Source organism: Eulemur rufifrons, chromosome 29, assembly GCF_041146395.1.
Source record: "Eulemur rufifrons isolate Redbay chromosome 29, OSU_ERuf_1, whole genome shotgun sequence".
Lineage (NCBI taxonomy): Eukaryota > Metazoa > Chordata > Mammalia > Primates > Lemuridae > Eulemur > Eulemur rufifrons.
The window spans coordinates 98,622,594-98,644,714 of NC_091011.1; the positions used below are offsets into that span (position 1 = coordinate 98,622,594).

The window sequence follows — 22,121 nt, forward strand, 5'->3', positions numbered from 1 at the left end:
CCTAGGAATCAATGATAAACTGGTTCTGAAAAATAAAAATTCAACAAGGTATCAGGATATCAAATTAATGTAAAAAATCTATAGGCTTCGCATACACGAATAAATAGCAGTTGAAGGACAGAATTAAAGAGAAAATTTCCATGTATAATCTCAGCAAAAAAGCTAAAATAGGAATAAATAACAAATTTTCAAAAAGGAAATCGTAAAACCCTCCTGAAAGACATGAGCTGGACTTAGATGAATGCAGAACACGGCTGGTCCCGGGCAGGCTCTGCCAACATCCTGCCCCTCGGGGAATAAAACTGGTCCCGTGCCCCACGGAACACGCAGGAGCAAGCGACAGATCCAGAGACGGAAGGGCAGAGACGTCACCACGCAAGTGCCACAAGCCAGTGCGAAGGGAAGGCTTTCTAGCTGCGCCTCAGAACCCAGACTGAATAAAAGATTAACAAACTTAACAACATAAAAATAGAAAAAAATTTATGAGAAACAAAAATACTATTAGCAAAGTCAACACACAAAGGACAAAATGAGAGAAAATACCTCCAGCTTCTTCCATCTCGGAGAAAGGGCCCAGGTCCTGAATAATGAAAGAACTTCAAATTTTCAAAACTTGAAAGTAGATGGAAAGTCTAAATGAAAAGTGGGCAAAATACATGAACAGACAGCTCACACGCAGATAGGAAATGGCCTTGGACTGTACGGAAAGATGTTCAGCTTCACTCTCGGGAAGAAGGCGCCAGGCAGAGGGCGCAGGGCCAGGACCCCCTATCCCCAAGTCTGTTGCCACAGGCTGGGAGGAGGCGAAATCTAAGCAGAGCCCAGTGCATTTCCCTCCCACCTGCAGTCTCACCTGTAGGATTTACCCACACAGAAATCCTCCAGCAGTATAAAAATGCTTATTCATGGGGTTATTCATTGCAGCAGCAATTGCAAAACATCAAAAACTGCCCGCGTGCTGAGACCCAGCGGACTGGTTGAATGAAACGTGGTTCGCACACACGTGAGGGCGTCCTCTGCGGCTACATGAAAGAGCGGGGTGATCTTCATGCCTGAAGTGATCTGATTTCCAGGGTAGACTGTTGAGTGGGGAAAAGGGCTAACTGCAGCCGTCCGAGTGAGCGTAGACAAGAGTGTGCCTGCAGGGAGGCTCGGAGGGCGTACTGGAAGGACTGGGAGAATCGGAAAGGGTGCTGTAGGTAGGTAAGAGTGCGGTGTTAATACACAGGTCACCATGCTGATTACACAGCATCCTTGTGCGTAGGAGGTACACACTGAAATACTGGCGGATCAAGGGGTCCAGTGTAGTCCACAAATTCTCAGATGGTTTGGAAACATCCCGTAGCCGTGAGCGAGCGGGGAGAGAGAATGACAAACCCTATTTTAGAAAGCGCTCTCTTGCCAGTTGCGGCACCACCGAGCACGCGCGCATTTGAGACGTCCCAGCCCTGCTCCCGGAGTCTGGTGCTGTGGGTCTGAGATGGGGTCCAGGGACTCCGTGCTTGGCCAGCACCCCACATAGCTCGTTGCTTGAACTACAGGCTCTGGGAAGTGAGGTGACGTCCTGTGAAGGGCCACGCGGGGCCCACGGTGTCAGCGGGCGTGAACAAACGCCCGTGGCCTGTGTGATCTGAGACAGCTCTGACGGGGGGAGGGGGAAGGTGTGGGGTTTGGAATATGCTTCTCCCCAGGAGATGGGGCCCCTTCCGCCTCCCCTGAGTCTGGGTGGGCAGGTGACTCCCCGACGGGCGGAACACAGCAAGGGCGATCGCGCGGGAGTCCCCAGGCGGTTTGACCGCTTCCCCTTCATCCTGTGGGTGAGGGTGGGAGTGGGCCCCTCGGTTCCAGGACACCTGACAGTGATGGACGAGGGCGACAGCGGCCGTTAAGTCATGGATACTCGCAGCCCCGGGAGGGCAGCGCACGCACGCAGTGCCCACGGTGCACCTGTTTCCTAACCGAGGGCCACGGACTGGGCAGCTTGAGCAGCAGCAATCTCTCCCTCGCGGTTCCGGAGCCTGGAGTGGGAGACGAGGCGTCCGCGGTGGCGCCTGGTGCAGGCGGGAGAGGACCCAGGCCAGGCCTGTCCCCTCTGGCGGAGCCGGCTTGGCGCCGCCCGGGAAGGGCCCGTCCTGCCTGAGCGCCGCGCGCGGCCGGCCACCAGAGGGCGCCCTAAAACCAGGCACGGGCTGGAGCCGCTTGGCTGCCTCGGAGCCAGAGTCGGAGACGCGGAGGCCCCAGGCCGCGCCCCCTCGGCTGCGCTCTGACGGGTCCTGCCCAGGAAGGGGGCGCCGGGACGGAGCCCGCTGAGTGTCCTGGGAGGTTCCAGCCCAGTTCCCTGCCGCCCTCGCTGTTTGGAGGGGGCTAACCTGGGACCCCAGATGGTGCAGCCACTGGTAAGTTTCAGAACCCAGGGCTCCGGGGAGTGCCAGCCACTGGCGTCCCCTCCCCTCCCCATTTCCCCAGGGGAGCAGGTCCCTTTGCTGAAATGCGGTGGCTCTGGAGGGCTGCCTCTGTCTGTGACGGAACGGAAGGCTCCGACAGGCCGGAGGGACAAGATCGACCCCACAAAGGGGGAGACTGGCCCTGGGGGACCGCCAGCCGCCCGTCCCCATGCTCCCTGGCAGATGCCGCCCCCGAGCCTCTGTCCCTTCCCTGCCACCCAGCACCTGCCCAGCTCTCCTGGGCGGACCGACCGTGGCCATGTGTCCCCCGCTCCACCAGGTGCAAGCCAGGGCCACAGCCTTCACCTGGCACAGAGCACTATGGAGGGGGTGAGAGATGCGGGGAGGATGTCCTCCGTGGTGGCTGGAATTCCTGTCACCGCTGAGTGTGACAGCGACTAGCGGTGGCAGTTAGCACAAAGTGAGTGTCCAGTGACAGATGACGCTCAGGCTGCGGGCCCTGCCGGGCTTTCAGAGAAGGTGTCGGTTGTGAGGAGCCCGCACTGCTTAGAAAAACGGAAGCGGCAACTGGCTGTGCAAAGACTGAGCGCCTGTCCCTTTCCAGCCCCGTGTCCTTGGCTGTGGAGGCGTCCGTGCCCTCGGAGCTCTGCCCAGGACCTGCTCTCGCTGTGTGAGTCGACTTGGGGCCAAGTCACACCCAGGAAGGAGCCGCGTTCAGAGCGACACCAGGCGAAGCCCGTCTGTGCCGGGGCGCCTCGCACCCCGAAGCGCCACCCTGCCTCACCCCGGCTGCTCAGGACTGGGGGTGCCGGGCTGCCCGGGGAAAGGCGCGTCCTCGGCCCCGGCCCACCGCACTGTCCTGGGAGCGCCCCTCTTCTCAGGGACAGCGCCCAGGTCCTGCCCCGAGGGCGCAGCGTCTGTGCTCTCAGCGGCTTCCCACTGCGCAGGGAGCGGCTCCCCTTGCTCCCTGGATTCCGTGCCCAGGTGAGGGCGGTCCGAGTGCTCGCTCCAACCCAGCTCCCGGCCGGGCCTGAGAGACCGCGCAGGGTCGCCAGGGAATCCACGCACATTGTCCCCAGCAAGGCCTCGGCCCTGCCCGTCCCTGTCCCTCTCGCACACGCTCACGTTTACACACACCCTTACACACACACACCCTCTTACACACACCCTTACACACACACCCTCTTACACACACCCTTACACACACACACCCTCTTACACACACCCTTACAGACTCTCTGACACACACACTCTTACACACACCCTTACACACACACACCCTCTTACACACACCCTTACACACACACCCTCTTACACACACCCTTACACACACACCCTCTTACACACACCCTTACAAACTCTCTGACACACACCCTCTTACACACACCCTCTTACACACACCCTTACACACACACACCTTCTTACACACACCCTTACACACACACCCTCTTACACACACCCTTACAAACTCTCTGACACACACACTCTTACACACACCCTTACACACACACACCCTCTTACACACACATTTACACACCCTCTTACACACACCCTTACACACACACCCTCTTACACACACCCTTACAAACTCTCTGACACACACACTCTTACACACACCCTTACAAACTCTCTGACACACACACTCTTACACACACCCTCTCACACACACATTTACACACCCTCTTACACACTCACACACTCTTACACACATACTCTTACATACACATACTCTTACACGCACATATATTCACTTACACACACACACACACACACACACTTGAATGCACACATTCACACCCAGATACACACAGACACTCACTCTCACACTCATACAGAGACACACACACTCCAGCCATTCCCTCGGACACGTCACCCAGAGGCCCCAGTGGTGACGGGCGGTGCGGTGTCTCTGTGGCTCGGGCCGGAGGCGGTGAGAGCCCGGCCTCTCCTGGGGGCCTCTGGGCCCTGCCTGCCCCGCCAGGGGTGCCGGGGGTGCGGAGGGGCTGCGGAAGGAGTGGAGCTCCTGGGAAGAGACGGCAGCCCCGGCGGGGGCAGGCGGGCGGGAGAGCCGAGGGGGTGCCCGCCGGGCACAGGGCTGGCACCAGAGAGCCAGGCAGGCCTGCCCGGTCTGGAAGGCCCACCTGGACGCAGCCACCTGGAGCTGCTCAGGGCCGCTGTCTGGCACGCTTGCAGACAGAACAGAAGTATTTTTAAACCCGGTTCCCTGACCTAAAAAGGGTGTTTTTTGACTGAACACCTAGCCTTTGAGGACTGACACCAGAGTGCTGCCTATAAATAGCTCAGCTCACCGGGAAGGTGGCTGTGGCGGCCGGGCGTTGGGACTGCTTGGGCCTCTGTGGGTGTCTGGGGGACCCAGGGCCGCTGCCGGCCATGCCTGGGCCCCAGCACCGGGGGTCACGCTGGGTTGTTTTAAATTCCAGGTCTGGGAGAGGTGAACGGGGCCAGGCGTGCTGTGAGCTGGTGCCTGTCGACAGGACCCAGGGACAGGGAGACCCCGCCTGGAGGCTGCCTCGGCCCCCACCTCGGCGTCCATGGAGGCGCCGGCACACCTCGCTCTGGGCTGTGGGACAGGGCAGCGGGCAGGCCCTGAGCCCCGTGGTGACGAGGGTGGGATCCACGCATTTTAAAATAAGTTCATTCTCTTGTGTCCTGATGGAATATAGCAGATCAATCAAATTTATCAATATTTTTTAAGGCCACAGGTGTCCCATCATGAGTGGGTGTGTCGCCACATTCCAGCTGAGAGCTCGGCAGGCCTCAGGCCTTTTGGATGCTCTGCCGTGGGGCCGTTTACCCGCGTTACTTTCCACAGCCGTCATCACTGCCCCACGGTGTCACCGGTGTCACCGCTGTGGGCAGCCTTCCTCCAGCCCCGCCGGGAGTCCCTGCGCAGCGCAGCACTCTCTCCCGCCCTGCTCTCCCCGTTTCCCTGTTTGGTTCTCAGCCGGGGACTCCTTCCTGGCCCCTGCTCCTGTTCCCTCCGACCTCCCGGTGGAGGAAGGAAGGTTCCCGTGGCTGGAAGGGACAGAGGCTGAGCCAGGCGGGAGGGACGTGAGCCTGGCAGGCTGCACCCTGCCACCTCCCCTCTGCACCCTCCTCTCATCTGTGCGGTGGCCCTGGGTGCAGAGCAGCGGCTTCTAAAAGTGCTCCCCACAACCCACTGGCGGGCCCTGAAATCAGTTAGTCATTGGATGCATAGAGAGTCCCAGGGCAAACGGCAGGTGGTGAGGGGACACGTCCTTTGTGGGACGTTGGCTTCAGAGAGCTGCAGCTACGCAGGCTCTGAGGTCAAACATGCGTCTCGCCAGGGATGCTACATGGGGCCATCGTGACACACGGTCACAGCAAACTCTGCAGAACACGCATTCCGGACATTCTGTGGGCACCCTTCTATTAGATTTTAATTTCCGAAACTTCTTTGCTTCCCTGCCTGGGCTGGGACCCCTCAAGGCACTGGGACCTTGCCGAGTGGTCCGGGACAGCCCTGCTGCCAAGTCGCTGCCACCAAGGGCCAGCTGAGACTTCCACCCTGATTCCGGGTCTTCGCTGGGGTTCCCGTGGCCTGCAGAACGCTTTTCTCCCAGGCTTTACCCACGCAGGACACAAGCTGCCTCTCGAGCAAACACTTGCCGCTCCGTCACCACGGCCTGTGGGTCGTGGTGTCCCCATCTCTGTCCTCTGAGCGCAGGCAGCCGGCCCTCACCTTCCTTGTCCTGGGAACTTCTGTCAGTTCTGCCAAGATCGCATTTCTGGAAGTGGAGAGATGGTGCCCTGGGCGGCCGGGCACCTGGGCCGCGTCCCCACCCCGTGTGTCCCTGTGCACCTGCCTCAGGTCTGTCTCCGGTCTGCACGGCGGGAGCACGCGCAGTGCCCTCCATGGCGGCCTCATGGGGTCGCCGTGACCGCGGGGGTTCCAGCAGTTCCTGACATTTGCAGCAATGACCAGATGCTGGAGAAGGTCTTTGCCTTCTGCCCTCAGTAGTCTTACTGCTATTTCTAGATCTTTCTGCATCTTTCTCTTTTCCTGACCGCCAGCACGGTCACCTTGCACCTCTCGAGCTCCTTCCCCGGGCCTCCTGCTGAGGCTGGCGCTGGCTACAGGACTTGGGCAGGACTCGGTGGCAGAGCCTGCCCTACCAGGTGGCCTAGAAGCTGCACTGCTCTCCAGGGGGCTCTCCCTCCCCTCCTGGTCCTCCCTGAAGCTTCTTCAAGGAGCACCTTTGGCCAGGCCCTCTTTTTAATGGCTCCATGATGCTCGTTTGGCCCAGGCTCACTGGACAGTCTCGCTGGGGTCCAAAGTCCCGTGGCCAGGCTGTGGCCAGAGCTGCCTTCCCTGCAGGACAGCAGAGCCTCGCAGGCTCCGAAGAGTCCTTCCTTGGTGGGAGGGTCCTTCTCCCATCACGGTGCCTGGGGTGCTTTGGGGCTCACAGCAGGCACCACCCTGCCCAGCATCCCACCTTCAGGGGAGAGCAGGCCTGCGGAGAGAGGGGAGGACCCGGATGTGCCTGGGGACCCGCTCCTGCACCAGCCTCGCCCCACCGCCCCTCCACGTGGTGGCCCAGCTGGCCCAGCGTTGCTGACCGCAGGGGCCCCTGGGGTGAAGAGCTGCTGGGAGAGACTGGCCCACACCCCTGAGAAGCTGCCCTGGGACTGCAGACACAGCCTCCGGCTCCGGTGGAGCCCTGGGGACCGAGCCTACCTTCCCCAGGTGCAGACACCAGGGTGGGTGGGCTCAGATGTACACACATGGGTGGGGGGCTCTGCAGTGCAGCCCCGGGGGCAGCCAGCCTGGGGGATGCCCGAGTGGTGACCTTGGGGCGGGGCCCAGGCGATGGCCCAGGCTCACTTCCCCCTCAGAGGCCCCAGGCCCTAGAGATCACAAACAGCACGAAGAACAAATGTACTCCATGGAGTAGACACAAGCAGGTGTGACAGCGCCTTGGTTCCTGTTTTGAGTGACTGCTTGGATTCTCTTTCTGAAATGGCAATTATCAAATTTCCACAGTCCCCCAGCCCCTGCCTGCTGAGGTTCCGGCTCTGTTGGGTCCCGCCTACCGGGTGGGCCAGCGCCAAGCTGCAGAGATGGGCAGAGCTGGGAGCTGCAGCTGGGACTCGGATGACCGGGGCCAGCAGGGGGACAGGGCTGGCCTGGGGCCTTGAGGCGCCTGGCGGAGACAGAGGGTTTGTGTTGCTGCAGGCTCTGGAGCGAAGCCGGGGCGATGCCTAGGTCTGGAGGAAGGACCTTTCCCAGCTGGGCTGGGCTTGCTGTCAGGGGCAGGGCGTGGTTCCCCGGGAAGCAAACACGTAGGCCCTGACCTGGGAGGCAGGATTCCACCCAGGAATTGAGTTCTGGTGTGGGGGGGTGATTTTTTTCCCTGTGATTTCTGGCAAAATATCTCTCCTAATTGATCTTCAGTTTTCTGATTTCTCAACTCTCTTTTAAACCAGTTTCCCCTGTCCAGATACACAGCTGCCTCCTCCTGAAAACCAAAGAAGTCATTGAAACGGAACCTTCCGCACCAGTTTGCAAGCCTCCTTTAACGGGAACCAGCACTTGTTTGCACAGTAAACTGTGAATTACTAATTCCTTTCTTTAATTTGGACAAATCAAGCTCAAAGAAGAAAAGAAAGTTGTCTCCAAACCCAGACTTCTATTTCCTCACTGTGGGCTGATTTTCACAGACCGGGGGCATTGATGCCGCGGCTCCCCGTAACTGCCCTTGTGTCTCCCAGGGTCCAGCCCTCTCCTGCACAGGGGCTCTTCTTAGGTGGCCCACACCGGGTCAGCGTGAGAGCTTGCTGTCACACTGCCAGGTGGAGGTGGCTGCCCACGGGTCTTCCTGGATCCATTAGCCTCAGGGGGTCCCCTGTGGCTCTCGGGAAGGAGCAGGCTGGAGTAGGCAATCCTTTGAATTCTAGATGGAAAATATGCCGAAATGGTCAACAGCCCACTGTTCCAGCTCCTTCCCAGCCCCTGGCCCCCAGCACCAAGCCTGACTTCAATTCTCAGTCCTAGAGAAAGGGCTGGCAAGCCTCCTCCGTGCAGAGCCAGGGAGCGGGCACCCAGGCGCTGCAGGCTGGGCGGGCTCAGCGACAGCTACTCGCCGGCCTCACGCACGGGCCGCCCAGATGACGTGCAAGTGAATGAGCGCGGGGTGTTCCGTGGAGCTTTATGGATGGACATTAAAATTTGAGTTTCTATAATTTCCATGTGTCAGGAAATATTACTAGTCTTTAGAATTTTCTGCTTTCAAACATTGAAAAGTGTAAGAAACTATCTCAGCTCACGGGCTGTGTGAAAACGGGCCCTGGGCGAGGTTTGTCCTGGAGGCCGGAGCTCACCCACACCTGTCTGGGAGCACATCGGGCCGAGTGTCTGCGACAGGCACGTCTCAGGCGTGTCCTGTGATTTGTTCCAAAGAACTCACATGGAAGTCACTTCCCTGGGCTTCTCAACCCCCGTGCACGGACCGTGCGTGGGGAAGGGTGGCCACACAGCCTCTGCTCATCCTCAGGGAGCCCCGAGGAATCGCGAGCTCCTGGGATACCTGCTTGGCTCCCTGGTAGACGCGGTGTGGCCTTCTTGGCAAATCCTGCGTGTCACTGGCACTCTCACATGTCCGTCCCCTGTCTCCCACGTGGGAGATGCTGACAGCATGGGGACTCAACCCACAGAGGGGACCTCCGTCAAATCCACCAGATCGGTGAGCCCCGGGCCCAGGTGAAAACCTCCACAGCCCGAGTCCCGCCCACCGAGAGGTCCGAGCCTGCACCCCAGCCAGACGTTTCTGTCACGTTGCACGAGACACGCAGATGACAGTATGGGGTAGGAATTCTGCCACATAACAGACATTGCAGAAAGTCTCTGTAATTTCTTTAATTATTCAAACAATAAAGCACAAGATAACAGTTTCAAGTACATTCTGACACACGTTTTTGACAGGAGTAGATATGCATTTAGTCAGAGGGGGCTGGCAGCGACCACCATGCATACATTTTGCACAAACTCTTGGCACCATGAGCCCCGAGGATGGGGAGTGGGTGCCCCACCTGGGGGAGAGGTGCACCGTCTTCACGCCCTGTATTTAGTTTCTGTACGCAGTGGCTTCCTTTCCTCGTCTGTGAAAAGGGGAATTCATAATAGAAAGCTGTGGAAAGATCTCAAAAAGAGGGCCCAGGAGGGCAGGGGCCGGCACCCAGGGCCCTGGGTGCTCCGTCTGGGGGAAACTGTGCCGCAGGGTGCCCTCACTCACCGCCGGCAGCGCCGCACTGCACCGCGGGCCCCTGTGGGCTCGGTTAGCACCGACTCTTCTCTCTGACCACAGGCCGCACGCTAACCCGTCAGGGGGCTCGGCACAGCCAGAGGGGTGGGTGTGCCCGTTGACCAGCTTAGAATCAGACTCGCCTGAGATTGTAAACACTAGCCTCGAACCTGCTAACCACCTGGAAGACCAGAGAAAAATCTTTTACAGAGAGACACTGAGGACTGTGCCTGCCTGGAGAGCCCGGCCCGCCACAGTACACAGAGGCCGAGCCACCCGCCCAGAGCCATCTCCTGGGCACACAGCCTCCTGGGAAGGCCACTCGCAGCCAGATCCTTAGCACAGAAGCCCCTCAGGCACCAGGATTCTTGCTGCAGATGCCGCCACAGGCCCAGCCTCAGGAGCCAGCACCGCCAGGTCGGACTGAGGTCTGTTCCATCCTCTCCCTAAACCTGGACCTCCTCCCAGGCAGGCTTAACCTTCTAGGAGGCCCCAGGCCCATATCTCTTGGCCCTTCAAAGCCCAGACTGCTCAGATACTACGGGCCAAAGCATGAAGCATGACAGTCACCTTCAACAAGCCAAAAAAAGATGGGAGTGGCCCACCGCCTAGCGCCCGATGATAGCTGAGGACCCAGACCCTCTTGGCCAAACTTACGAGGCAGCATGAAGCTTGGAGGAAACTTCTCTGGACTCAGCCGACATCAGGCGCCAACCACTGGGTGCACACTCAAGCAGGGCTGCGCCCCAACAACCACACCAGACAGACAACTTGGATTTGGAGACACCAGCGTGGCCCAAGGACCCTGGCAGCCCTGACATTCCAGCGACTGGCCCACAGGGAGCAGGCAGAGAACACACGTTCCACAGTGGACTTGCCACTTGGATTCTGGGGAACCCTCTCGAAAAGAGGGTGGGAGGTTCAGAGAAGATCAACACCTGGCCCTCTCCTCTGGGAGACCCTTTCTGGAAAGGGCACAACAAAAGGACCTCAGAAAGCAGCAACGACCTCCTCCCTACAGATCAGAGACAGCAAGACCAGAGACAGGCATGAGGTCCACCCAACAATCACACAGTGAGCCCCAGAGGAATTTCTCAGGGCCTGCCCCCAGGGCCACCTCCTCTAGCCTACAACTTAGGCTTTGCCAGTGAAGGAGTGGCAGTGGGGGACAGAACAGTCCCCACATGCCACACCCCCAAACTTTGGGAGTGTAGGAAGAACTTCACACAATAAATACTAACGGAGCTGAGGTTTCTCCAGTGATGAGAATAAACAAGTTGATTGTTTACCTACTTTGGTTACCTACATAAGTCAGTCTGAATTCACAGTATAAGCAACACATCTAAATATAACATCGGGACGCCTGTCAGCACTAGGTGTCCCAAACAAAGAAGCCAAAAAAGAAAAGAAAAAGGGCTGCAACAGGAGTTCTTAGTTATTATATACTAACCAGTCTGTGCGTGGCACATTTTATTTCTATAAAACTATTACAAAATATTCAAAAATACATTTTAGTAAATTTACAGCAGTTATTTCTCAATTTATTAATGCAAAAACATCCTTTGTTTTTCTCTGTACAAACTACAGGCTCCATCCTTGTGGGCTCATCACTATGTGCACTTTTAAAAAATATTTTCTAATAAATTCTTTGAAGTTAAAAATAACAGAGTTCTTCCAGTTTGTCAAAAAAAAAAAAAAAGGTGTGTGTGTGTGTGTGTGTGTGTGTGTGCGTAACAGTCTTGGCTTCCAGAACGTGGCCAAAATGGTGATTACAAAGCAAAGACTAAACCAGGAACACAGTACAGGAGATGGCTGTTACACTGGAAACTAGTTAAATTAAAATAATATATTTTCATATTTTACACTATTTCAAAAAATGAAATGTAATTCAGTTAAGTATTGATCTCTCAAAAAATCTAATTTACAATTCTGTGTATAAAAATATAATTTGTGGACCCCCACGAAGCACGTTTGATTTACGCTTGCGGAAAAGCAGGAGCGCTGCCAGGGAGGAACGCACAGTCCAGGGTTTGCTTCCGGACAGGGCGAGGGACGTAGAAAAATAGACTCTGAGCAGGTTGCTTGGCCGCACAAAATAATCTTCCCCCTGTGAGTACAGTCCACGTGATAATAATAAATTATCCAAGAAACAAACTATTTAAGGCTCTTGAAGGTCCGGTTCATATTATTTAAAACATCTATTCATACCAAACAAATAAATAGCCAGGAGAGGAGAAAAAAATAACCAAAATAAAACAATAACCAAAAAATTCAAAAATATATATATAAACTAAACGCAACAACAAAACTTCCCAGGGTCTTTGTTTCCTTATAGTCTACTTTGGACTGTCCTACTTTATTATTATCATTAATTATTATTATAATGAAGTCTCGTTCCGTGCGCTTTCTCCGTGTGTCTTTTGCCGACGCTGCGGCTTCCCAGGCCCCGTCCCCGCGCCCCGCCCTGGGCTTCAGCTGGACGTGACCGCCATGCCGAGCGGGTGCAGGGCCTCGCTGTCCAAAAGCCAGGTGCCTATTTGGTAGAGCAGCTGCGAGTACCAGTGGACGCCCGCGGCTCCTGGCGCGTCGGGCTCCCCCGGCGCGGGCGGGGGCACCCGGCCGCCCCCGCCGTCGCCGTCCCCGCCGCGGCCCGAGCGCGCGGGCGCCAGCGCGGCCAGGAGCGCGTGCGCCAGGCGGAAGGGCGCGAAGGCCCGGTGTGCCCAGCCGTGCTCCTCGATGACCGCGTAGCACGAGGCCAGCACCCGGTTGATGAGGATGGTGCCCTGGGCCGTGAGCGGCGCGTACGCGCCCGTGGCCTCCTCGCGCAGCGTCACGCTGTGCACGGCGGCTGGCAGCAGCCGGCGGTCCCCGTCGCGCTCGGCCACCACGTACACGCGCTGGCCAGGGCGCACGCGGCTGGCGAAGAGCGCCCGGCGCCCCAGCGCGCCCCCCGGCGGCGGCCCCGCGCCCGACGGCGCCTCGGGCTCCGCGGCGGCCGAGTCGTTGAGCGGCGCGACGAAGAGCAGGTGCGCGGCCGTGAGCAGCAGGCGCTCGCGCGGCTCCCGCGTCTCGATCACGTAGAAGACCTTCTTGGCCCGGTCGTCGCGGTCCAGGAAGGTGAGGAAGTCGCTGTAGAGCAGCCGCCCCTGGTCGTCCGCTGCCAGCACGCGGTCCCCGGGGCGCAGGTCCTTCACCAGCTTGGTGCCGCCCTGCTCCAGATGCACCGTGGAGGAGCCCGGGAAGCAGCCGCCGGACTTGGCCGCCACCGAGTTCTCTGCGGGTGAGGAGAAGGGAGAGAAGAGGGGACAGGCTGTTGAGTTCCGAGAGGGAAGCGCGTCTGGGGCCGAGGGGCGCGTGCTTGGTGCCCCGCGCGCCTAGGCTGGGTGCGTGCGGCGCCGGGGTGGGGCGAGTCGAGGCGGGTCCGCGCAGACCTCCCTCCCCCAGCCCCGCCGCCTCAGTGACACAGTTCCAAGGCAGGCGCATTCTTTAACGACTCTCCAAGATGGGGAGGGCGGTGGCAAAGGGTGGCTGGCGTTTCCGCGGGAGGCCGGTTCCCCTCCTTCCCTTCCGCCTTCCTCCACCCCATCCCCCCGCTCGGCACACACCCAGCCTGTTGCGAAGCCAGAAGGGTATTTGCTCTCCACTTGGATTCCTCGGGACGCCTCCCCGGGCCCCCGCGGGCGCCAGGGGCGCCTCCTGCCCTCCCGCCCAGGCGCGGGGCGCGGCGCCTCCTCGTGTGCTCCGTACCGGCTACGCGGCGAGCTCCGCGCCCGCCCGCCCAGGCCCCGCTTGGGCCTTGGTGTCGGCCTGGGGAGGGGCGGGGCGGGGAGTGAAAAGTAGCCGTAGGAGTTGTAGCAACTGGACAAACATTCCCCAGAATGGGCCGAGGTGTGAAAATCCCAGGCTTGTGTAGATTTTCTAATTAAAATCCAATAAAGGGCCCGGCATTGTCATTGTGATTTCTGGGATAAATAGGAGGCACTCTTGGGCGGGGGGACACTTCCATTTCTCCCCTCCCCTTTCTCAGCTCTCTCTCCGGCTCGAGGGCCGCCCCCCCTATTTGCTCAGGTGCAGCCCCCGCCCCGCGTGCAATTCACACACGGGCTCTCCAGCAGCCGGGCCTCACAGCGCTATTTGCACAGCCCGGCCTCTCTCCAAGCACTCAAGACGCGTATTTGAATTTTAAATGGCCAGGCCTGCTCGGAGCGCTGGAAGCCCGGTTCTCAAGGCCCCTTGACTACCCGCTTTCTCGAGCCCTCTGTCGCTCTCTGAGGCTCACTGTCCCAAGGACAATAATGGAAGTTGGGGCGGAGCGCGGGGAGCCGGGGAGGAGGGGCGGGAGGTCCCCGTCGTCTTTGCATTCCAATCTCCGGGATCAGGCTTTTTGCAAATAGAGATTGCGAGAAAGAATCTTCCTGCCGGAATTACAGAAGGTTTTTAATCTTCTCATCGGTTTCTCCGTCATGAAGTGCGGGGCTGGCCGTTGGAGGCCCTCAGTAGCCCCCCTGGAATGCGACCCGCGGCGCTGGCGTTTCCAGTCGCACGACCCTGCTTGACACGCACCGCACCGCGCCCCCGCCCGCGTGCGCGGAATGCCGATCAGCGGCTCGCGGCGCCGGGCTCTGCGTTCCGGGCAGAGCGTGGAGATTACAGCTGCTCACTTGGGGGGAATCTCCAGGGACCCCCGCTAGAGGGACCCCGCGGACAAGGTGGCAGGGGAGGGGGTCGCGCGCCCGGCGCAGCAGCCAGGTCCCGGGAAGGGCGCTCCTAGGCCTAGAGGCCTCCCGTCGTCCCCATTGTCCCCCCCCCCCCCCGCCCCCGCCGCCCCCGGACGGAGGGGCCCCGTAGGAAGCCCCCGCCGCGGAGCCCGGGAGGGGGGCGCCTCCCTCCCTCGTGCACTCCGAGGCGCAGACCCAACCCCTGCCTGTGCCCTTTGCTTTCTGTCGCTACAAGAAGCCACTATTTTCTTTACTTACAAAGTGTGTTTTGACACTTTAAAAGTGTTTTCCTACTAACGTGTGCCATTAAAATAAAATTTAGGAGACAAATAGGGAAAACTGGAGGGGGAGGGACAGAAGACCGAGCTCTCCAAAATTCGCTGCCAACTGTTACACTAAACGAGTCAACGCGCTGGGAGACCGGAGCTGCCCAGGCCCGGTGTTGCATGTGCGGATAAGGCCTCCCTTCCCTGGCTGTTCCTCGCAGGCGACAGCATGTGGCGTTGCAGGCCCAGGGAAACCAGCCTCCCGCCGGCTGCAGACGGGAGCCGCCTGGTCTCTCCGGGCCCTGCCCGGGTGCAAGGCGTCCCAGCTGGGCTCCTATAAGAACGGATGCTTCTGGTGTGCGGCCTCCAGATGTTGGAGTAGTAACTACCGGGTTATTACCTCCCACCCACCAGGGTTCTCCCCAAAGGCTCAGCGAGCGAGTGAAGTTGGTTTAGCATCCACAGGCGCCCAGTGGGGAGGAGAGAGGAGCGGAGCTTACGCGCCGGACAGAACCTCCGGCGCTTAGGGGTGGGGGTGGGAGCCGATTGATTCTTAAGCTCTAAATGAGAGGAAGGATCTCGACCAGACGTGGCTAAACGCGCGGGGCCGCGTTCTGTCCCTGGAAAGTACTAGTGCCCCTCCCCCACTCCTGCTGTCGCCCCCCATCTCCACCACCTGCGGGGGAGGAGGGGCGGTGCGCGGCGAGGGTGCTCCGGAAGCCACAGCCACATCCACCTCTGGGCTTGCAGAACCTCGCCTCTGTGGCCTCAAAGGTAATTCTTTGCTGGGAGACCTCATAGGGTATGTTTTTGCGACAGAAACCGTCATCGCCCGGAGCCTTCCCTCCCGGGACCGCATGCCCCGCCCTCGTTTTTCATTTTCCTTTGGGTCAGGCGCAGGGTCGCACAGCCAGCCATTTGGAGTTGCTGGGGGGTGTGGCGATGGTGGGGGGCAGGGGAACATGGAGAAGGCCTGGGTCTGAGGCCACTTTACCTGCTTTCACGGAGCAGTGGATGTGCGCTTTGGACTCGTAGTACACCCAGTCGAAGCCGGCCTCCACCGCCAGGCGGGCGAGCATACCATACTTGCTGCGGTCACGGTCCGACGTGGTGATGTCCACTGCGCGGCCCTCATAGTGCAGCGACTCCTCCGAGTGGTGGCCGTCTTCGTCCCAGCCCTCGGTCACCCGCAGTTTCACTCCTGGCCACTGGTTCATCACGGAGATGGCCAAAGCGTTCAATTTGTCCTTGCACCTCTGTGAAAAGAAGGGGGGACCCCAACCGGCAGACACGTTAGCATTGGCACCTGCCACCCACCCCAGCCCTCTGTCAGCCTGCCCTGCCCAGTCTTCGGGCCAGGGCTGTGCAGAGAAGTCGGGAGATGAGGCTCCGAACGGGGCCCAGCCAGTGCAGGAAAGAGGGCGCTGGGGTGGCGAGGAGGGGGCTGTGTCCACAGGAGGAGCAGGCCCTCTGGGGCTGAGCTAGGGCCTTCCTCCAAATCCTGAAACAGCTGGTGCTCCTGCCATGGCCTGAGAAGCGAGTAGAGTAACATTTCTCTGAAACAAGTGAACTGTGTTTCAGACTCCAACTCCAGTGTCCTCCAGGGACACCACTGGCAATGCCTGCTGCACCCCACCCCTGTGTCGCCCTCCACTTCCCATCCCCTTCCTCACACCTGTGCAGGCCTCTGCCGTTGGCTACATACCCCACAAGGAGGCCAGAGTGAGTCCCAGGGTGCAGACTTGCAGAAATAAAGAAAAACGCACCGTGCACTTCCTAAAGAATGGAAAGCCTCGCATTATCTGGGGACCTTCCCTCAACCCTGTGCTCGTTGAGGTGAGAATGAGACCCAAGGTGAGAGAGGGGGTGGGACGCTGATAGCAAGGTCCAGGGGTGGGAGAGAGCCCCGAGAAAGGCAGGCAGGTGAGTCTGATTTTCAATCAGGCCATGGCCAGGACAAACATTCTTTATCTGGACGGCCACATTCTTTTTCCCCGTGGAACTCTTTTCTGCCTGGCTTTTCTGTGGTCTGATTGTGTTTCTGTTTTCTTTAACCTGTTCCCTTCCTCCCTCTTGTCTTCTTGGCCCCAGCCTAGAATGGTGTCCGGCAGGTTTGAAGAGCAAACTTAAGAGGTGGAGGGAGGGGTAGGGTGGGGAGGTGGTGGGGGAGGGGAGCCAGAGAGGCCGGGGCCTCTGAGCCCTTTGCCTGGGGAGTCTTCCTCCAACCACCCCAGCTGCCCCTGGGAGTGAAGAAACACTGAACAGGCTTGATGTGGATCAGGGTAAAGTGAAACTTGGGATTGTGGGGTTACCCCTACAGTTCTCAGATCACTTGCAGGTAGAGATGCAATAAAAAACTGTTGAGCCCAGTGTGTGTGTTTGGGGGTACTAACTTACCTCCTGAACATTTACACTGCTTCGGGTGGGGACACAGGATTTGAAACGGGGGAACTGGCACAAGTGACACACTGGCATGTCCCAGAGAAGCAGGCCTGGGTGGGGGCAGGGGGACAATTTCAAGTTAATTTCTAGAGAGGGTGCGGCTGGCCCAGAAGGATGCTGGGCCTGGAGCCTGGTTGTCAGGATGGAAAGACAGCCCCTGCCTAGGCCCCGATTTTAGTGCAGGGACCTTTGCCAAGCGATGGAAGGGGTGGGGGCCAGAACTCTCTCAAGGACTGCTCAGCCACGAATTGCGCAACAGGAAAAGTCCTGTGTATCTGGCAGCAATAAAAGCTAGTAACATCGTTGTAGGGTTAAACATACAACAAATGGGGGGGGGGGGCAGAGGGCTGGGGGCGGCCCTGGTAACAGGTCAGTGCTTGCAGGTTTCTGGGCCTGCCAGCAGTTAAAAAAAAATAAAGTTGGAAGGGCAGAGTTTGAGGTCGTCTTGAGGATTGAACGCGTTTTACATGAAAATCAATCAGTAAACCAGGGTCAGTTTAGAGCTGAGATGTGCAGCTGGGTGCGCGCAGGCGCACACCGCCGACACGAACACGCAACCCCCATTCCGAGCCCCCCACCCCAGCTCCTTTCTTCTGGCGGGGGAGGCGCAGATGAAGCTTTGAACAGCTTCCCACAGGACGGCCAGGCAGCGGGAGGGAGGGCCGAGGAGAAGCCGGGGCCCCCAGCACCATGAGCTGCGCCACTTGGGCAGGACATGGAGGGCCCTGGGCGAGGAGGTGGCGGCGCTGGGGACAGGCAGAGGCCGAGGGTTGCCCGAGCCGGCACTTGGAACCCCACGCCCCCCAGCCCCCTCGGCCCCAGGCCCCAGGCCCGGTGCGGGCTCGGCTGGCGGCTGCAGGACGCTCCTCCGCCCTGGCTGGGCGGGACTGTCGCAGGCAAAGCCGAGAAGCCCAGGCCGGTTATTAATTCATTGGGTCGTGTGCCGCGAATCAAGCCCGACTCTGTGCAGCCACCGTGAAGCGCAGCAGGGCCACCGGGCAGGGCCGGGCTTTGTGCGGGGAGGCCGAGTCGTTCCCCACTCCCGAGCTCCTGCCCGCTCCCCATCCGCATGGCCAAGGCCAGCGCCGCCCAGAAGCGCCCAGGAGGGCCTGTCACCGCCGTGGCCGGTGGGCGTCCCCCAGCGCGGGGCTGGGGGCGTCCCAACTTCAAGAGAGCCCCGGCCTCTAAACACTCCCGCCGCCACTCCCTACTCCGCACTCGGGAAACAGGCTCCTCCCCGTCAAGACAGAAAACCCTCGCAAACCCACACCTGGGCGCCGTCCCCGCGGCCCCCAAACACGCAGGAAATCTATTCAACGTGGCGTCTGGGGGCACCCCCAACCCGCCCTCCCCCTCCGAGCCCCTGGCCGCGGCACCCTCGCCTGGCACCCGCGGCTGCGCGGGGAGAGCGTGTCTGCGCTTCCCTCTCCCGAGTTAATATTAACCCGGAGCTCCTGCGTTCCAGAACTGCTCTGAAAGTTCCACTGGGGACGGTCTTGCCATGGTTGAGGGACTCGGGCAGCAGTCACATTAGAGAGACACAGGGACAGGGAGGGGAATGAGACGAGAGGAGGGACACGCACCTGGGAACAGAATCTGGGCGGTTATTTAAACTGAGGGCCGGGTGGGCAGGCTCGGGGCCCAAACCTCCCTGCGAGGTCTCCCGCCCCCTCCCTCACCCCTGCCTGCCGCCTCCCTTCCTCCTTGCGCCCCCCAACTCTGAGAGTCAGAGGAAGGGGAGGGAAGGGCGAGCCAGGGGTGCCTCACAGACTGAAACCACCTCCATCACGTTTTTAGGGGGCATCTGTGGGGTCCCTGATATAACCCTGGCCCGGTTCTCCCCACCCAACCCCCACTGTGGCTGTGCCTCCCCCTCCCTTTGTGTTGGGAACGGGAATAGCCACTGCCCAAGGAAAAAGTATTTGTTTTCGTTTGGTTTGTCTGAGGGAAGTTGACAGAAGGTCAGAAGTTCAAATGCTGCCAGCGCGCGCGGCGGCGAGAGTGGCGGGGCGCGGGGCCGCTGGGCCCTGGGTCCCGGGGCTGGGCGGTCCGGGTGGGGGCAGGGACCCGCCCGGGGGCTCTGCTGGGGGCGCGGAGGACCGGGGAGGGGGCGCAGCCGGGTAGGCCGGTGGAGCTTGCGCCGCCCCCCGCCCGCAGCCGGCCCCTTTCGCCCCCAATCTCCCCGCCCCCGCCCCGGGGTAATTACGGCGACCGCAGCACTAGCGTGAGCTCTTTGAGGCCCGAGCCCCCGCGCGTGGGGCGGCAGGGACCGGCGGCCCGAGCCCAGCTCCGGGCGCCCTGAAACCCTAGCCACGAGGACGATGACCCCGGAGTAAGCGTGGCTAAACTGCGTCTGCTCTGAGCGCCGCTCTGCGCTCGCATCTTGGCAGAAGGGCGGCGAGGCCCGGGCCTCGCGAGGGCACCGGCCGAGGACCCCCTCTGCGGCGTCGGCCTCCGGCAGCCCAGAGCGGGCCCTGACCAGCTCAGGCTCTGGGACCTCAGGTGTCCCCGCCCCCGCCGCTTTCTCCCCATCGCCTCCCTCCTCCGCGGGGAGCGAGGGTGGCACAAGGATGGGCGCCCCGGGCTAGCGGGAGAGCTCCCTCTAGCCAGTTGCGCGCACCGGGCACCCCGTGGCCCGTGCAGAGTTAACTGTGGCTTGCGCTGCTCTCTGGCACAGGCGCGCGCGTCCACACTCGCGGGCCAGATTTAAGGTGGTCGGGAGCTGATGAGGGAGAGCGAGAAGGAAGGACCGGCTCCGCGGTTCCCTCTCCTCTGCTTTCGGCCACCTCGAGCTGGCTACCCCTCCGGCCCCTGTCTTTTGCTGGCTCCCCAGCAAGCCCAGGGTCCGGTCGGGAAGCGGAGCGGCCCGGAGGTACCTCCTCTCTCCCTCCCATCCGCGCCCTCCCCCTGCACTCGCGCCCCACCAGCGCCGCTCCGTCAGCCGCTGAGCGCACCTAGCCCTAAAGGTAGGACTTGAATATTTTAATAGGGCAATAAAAAGGATGTTGACCTATATTTGCAAGGAAACCCATTTCCAGCTTCAGTTATACGTGCATGGAGTTTCAGAAAGTCTAGAATTGGCTGGGAGATTGGCAGCTCACAAGTCTCCAAGGAGGTGGGGAGGGAGAGAGGAATTCATGTTTTGCTTTGCTTTGCCTCCCCCCACCCCACTAATATTTATTCGCTCCTAATTCTTATGCAAGCAGGTTGAAAACTAAAGTGATGCAATGCCAATAAGTTCTAAGTCCCTCCCCTAAGGTACCACGGCTGGGAGAATGAAAGAGCATCCTTAAAGAAATATCAATACATTCACACTCTGATGGGCACAATTGCGGATGCTGGAACCGCAATTCGAGCTCTGTGATGCAGCCAGGCACGAGCCTAGTCGCCGCTGGAGCCCCTGCTTTTGTCAGGACGCCTCTGGCTTTACCAATTGAGAATTCTTTGGTGGGGAGCCACAGGGTGGGGGTAGCGCAGCAGCAGAGAACACCACAGAGGCAAAGGGAAACCTGCAGGTTCCCAGCGCTAATGCTCAAGGCTGCATTTGCACAGTGACCTGGAGGCCACTTTATGCTTGGGGTGCATTCCCACCACTCCCTCCATTCCCACTCTGGATTTGGAGAGGGCAGGTGCCCCCAAAGTGGGGATCTCCCCAAGTTACAAGCCAGGGTGAGGCAGGATGGGGAAGGCCATTGTAGCAAGACTAATCAAAGCAGGAACAGAATGGGCCACGTCTGCTCCGTCCTCACCCCCACCCACACCCTAAACTTCTCCAGCTGGACCCTTCACCTCCTTTCTCCTCCAGGGAGAGGAGGAGATGCTGGGGAGCAGGCGGGTGGGGAGGGAGGGGATGCAACCGCCTTGTGAGCTGCCTGAAGAGCAGTCAGAGTAAGTCTGGAACTGCTGGCCGCACGTAACCCCTTTAACGCAACACACCCCACGCCCCAGCGCTGGGTTTCTACCTGAGTCATCAGCCGGTCCGCTCCGGTGTTTTCCTCATCCTTAAATATGATGTCGGGGTTGTAGTTGGGGGTGAGTTCCTTAAATCGCTCCGAGTTTCTGGAGATCTTCCCTTCATACCTTCCGCTGGCTCCCAGGGTCTTCTCCGCCACGTTGGGGATAAACTGCTTGTAGGCTAAAGGGGTCAGCTTTTTGGGGTGCCGCCTCTTCCCGAACCCCCGGCCGGGCCCGCACGCCAGCCCCGAGCACATCAGCAGCGAGGAGACGAGGACCACCAGCAGACATCTCGCCAGCAGCAGCATCCCGTCCATGGAGCCCGAGGACTTCAAAGCTGTCCCCGTGCGGGTCTGTGCGCGCGAGTGCGCGCGGGGCGGGTGTGCGTGTGCGCTCTCTCCTGCGCTCTCGCTTCCCCGCTCGGCTCGCTCCCTGCTCGCCGCCGGCTCTTTCTCTTCCTATATAACCCTGCCCGCCGCCGCTGCGGGGGACGCTCCGCGGATCCCCACCCGGGCAGGGGCTGAAATGGCAGGCTGCCGGGCGCCGATAGGGGAACACATCGGAGTTGGGTCGCGAGGCAGCAATCAGAAGACAAAAAGAGTCTGGTTTTAAATGGTAGCGAGCCTGCCGAGCTTGTGCGAGAGGCCGCCTTAGCACTATATTATAGCTGGCAGGGGCGCATCTGATTGGCCGGAGCTGCACAAGCTTGTCTTCTGATGTTAACCCTGAAGAAGACTACATTTTTTTTTTCTGTTGCTGCTGTTGCTTTATTTTCACCTGAAGGCCTCGAGTTAAAAAAAAAAAAATCTCTATCTAAGATAAAGGTGGGCGGGAGGGAGGAGGCGCACTTCTCGGGATCACACCAGCTACTCTCCGCTATGTGTGCGCCGCTTCGTTCCCCCTTTGCTTTCTCCGGAATGGTAGGTGCTTCAGTTAAAACCAACTTAAGTTTTTAAAGGACACTTTAGACCCCCCCCCCCCCAGCTCCAGTCCTCAAACAGATAGTCTCTCAGATGTTCCAGGGGCAAAGCTGCCCAGCTCCTGTTTAATTTT

General features: G+C 59.6%; 1 protein-coding gene across 1 annotated transcript; it reads right to left on the reverse strand.

Annotated features, from left to right (window-relative positions):
* Window positions 1-12,159: 12,159 nt before the first annotated feature.
* Window positions 12,160-21,376, reverse strand: SHH (sonic hedgehog signaling molecule). The gene is made up of 3 exons (XM_069462179.1): window positions 21,077-21,376; window positions 15,667-15,928; window positions 12,160-12,962 (listed from the first exon to the last, which is right to left on the reverse strand). The coding sequence occupies exons 1-3, from the start codon at window positions 21,374-21,376 to the stop codon at window positions 12,160-12,162; spliced, it is 1,365 nt and encodes a 454-aa protein (XP_069318280.1).
* Between the last annotated feature and the right edge of the window lie 745 nt (window positions 21,377-22,121).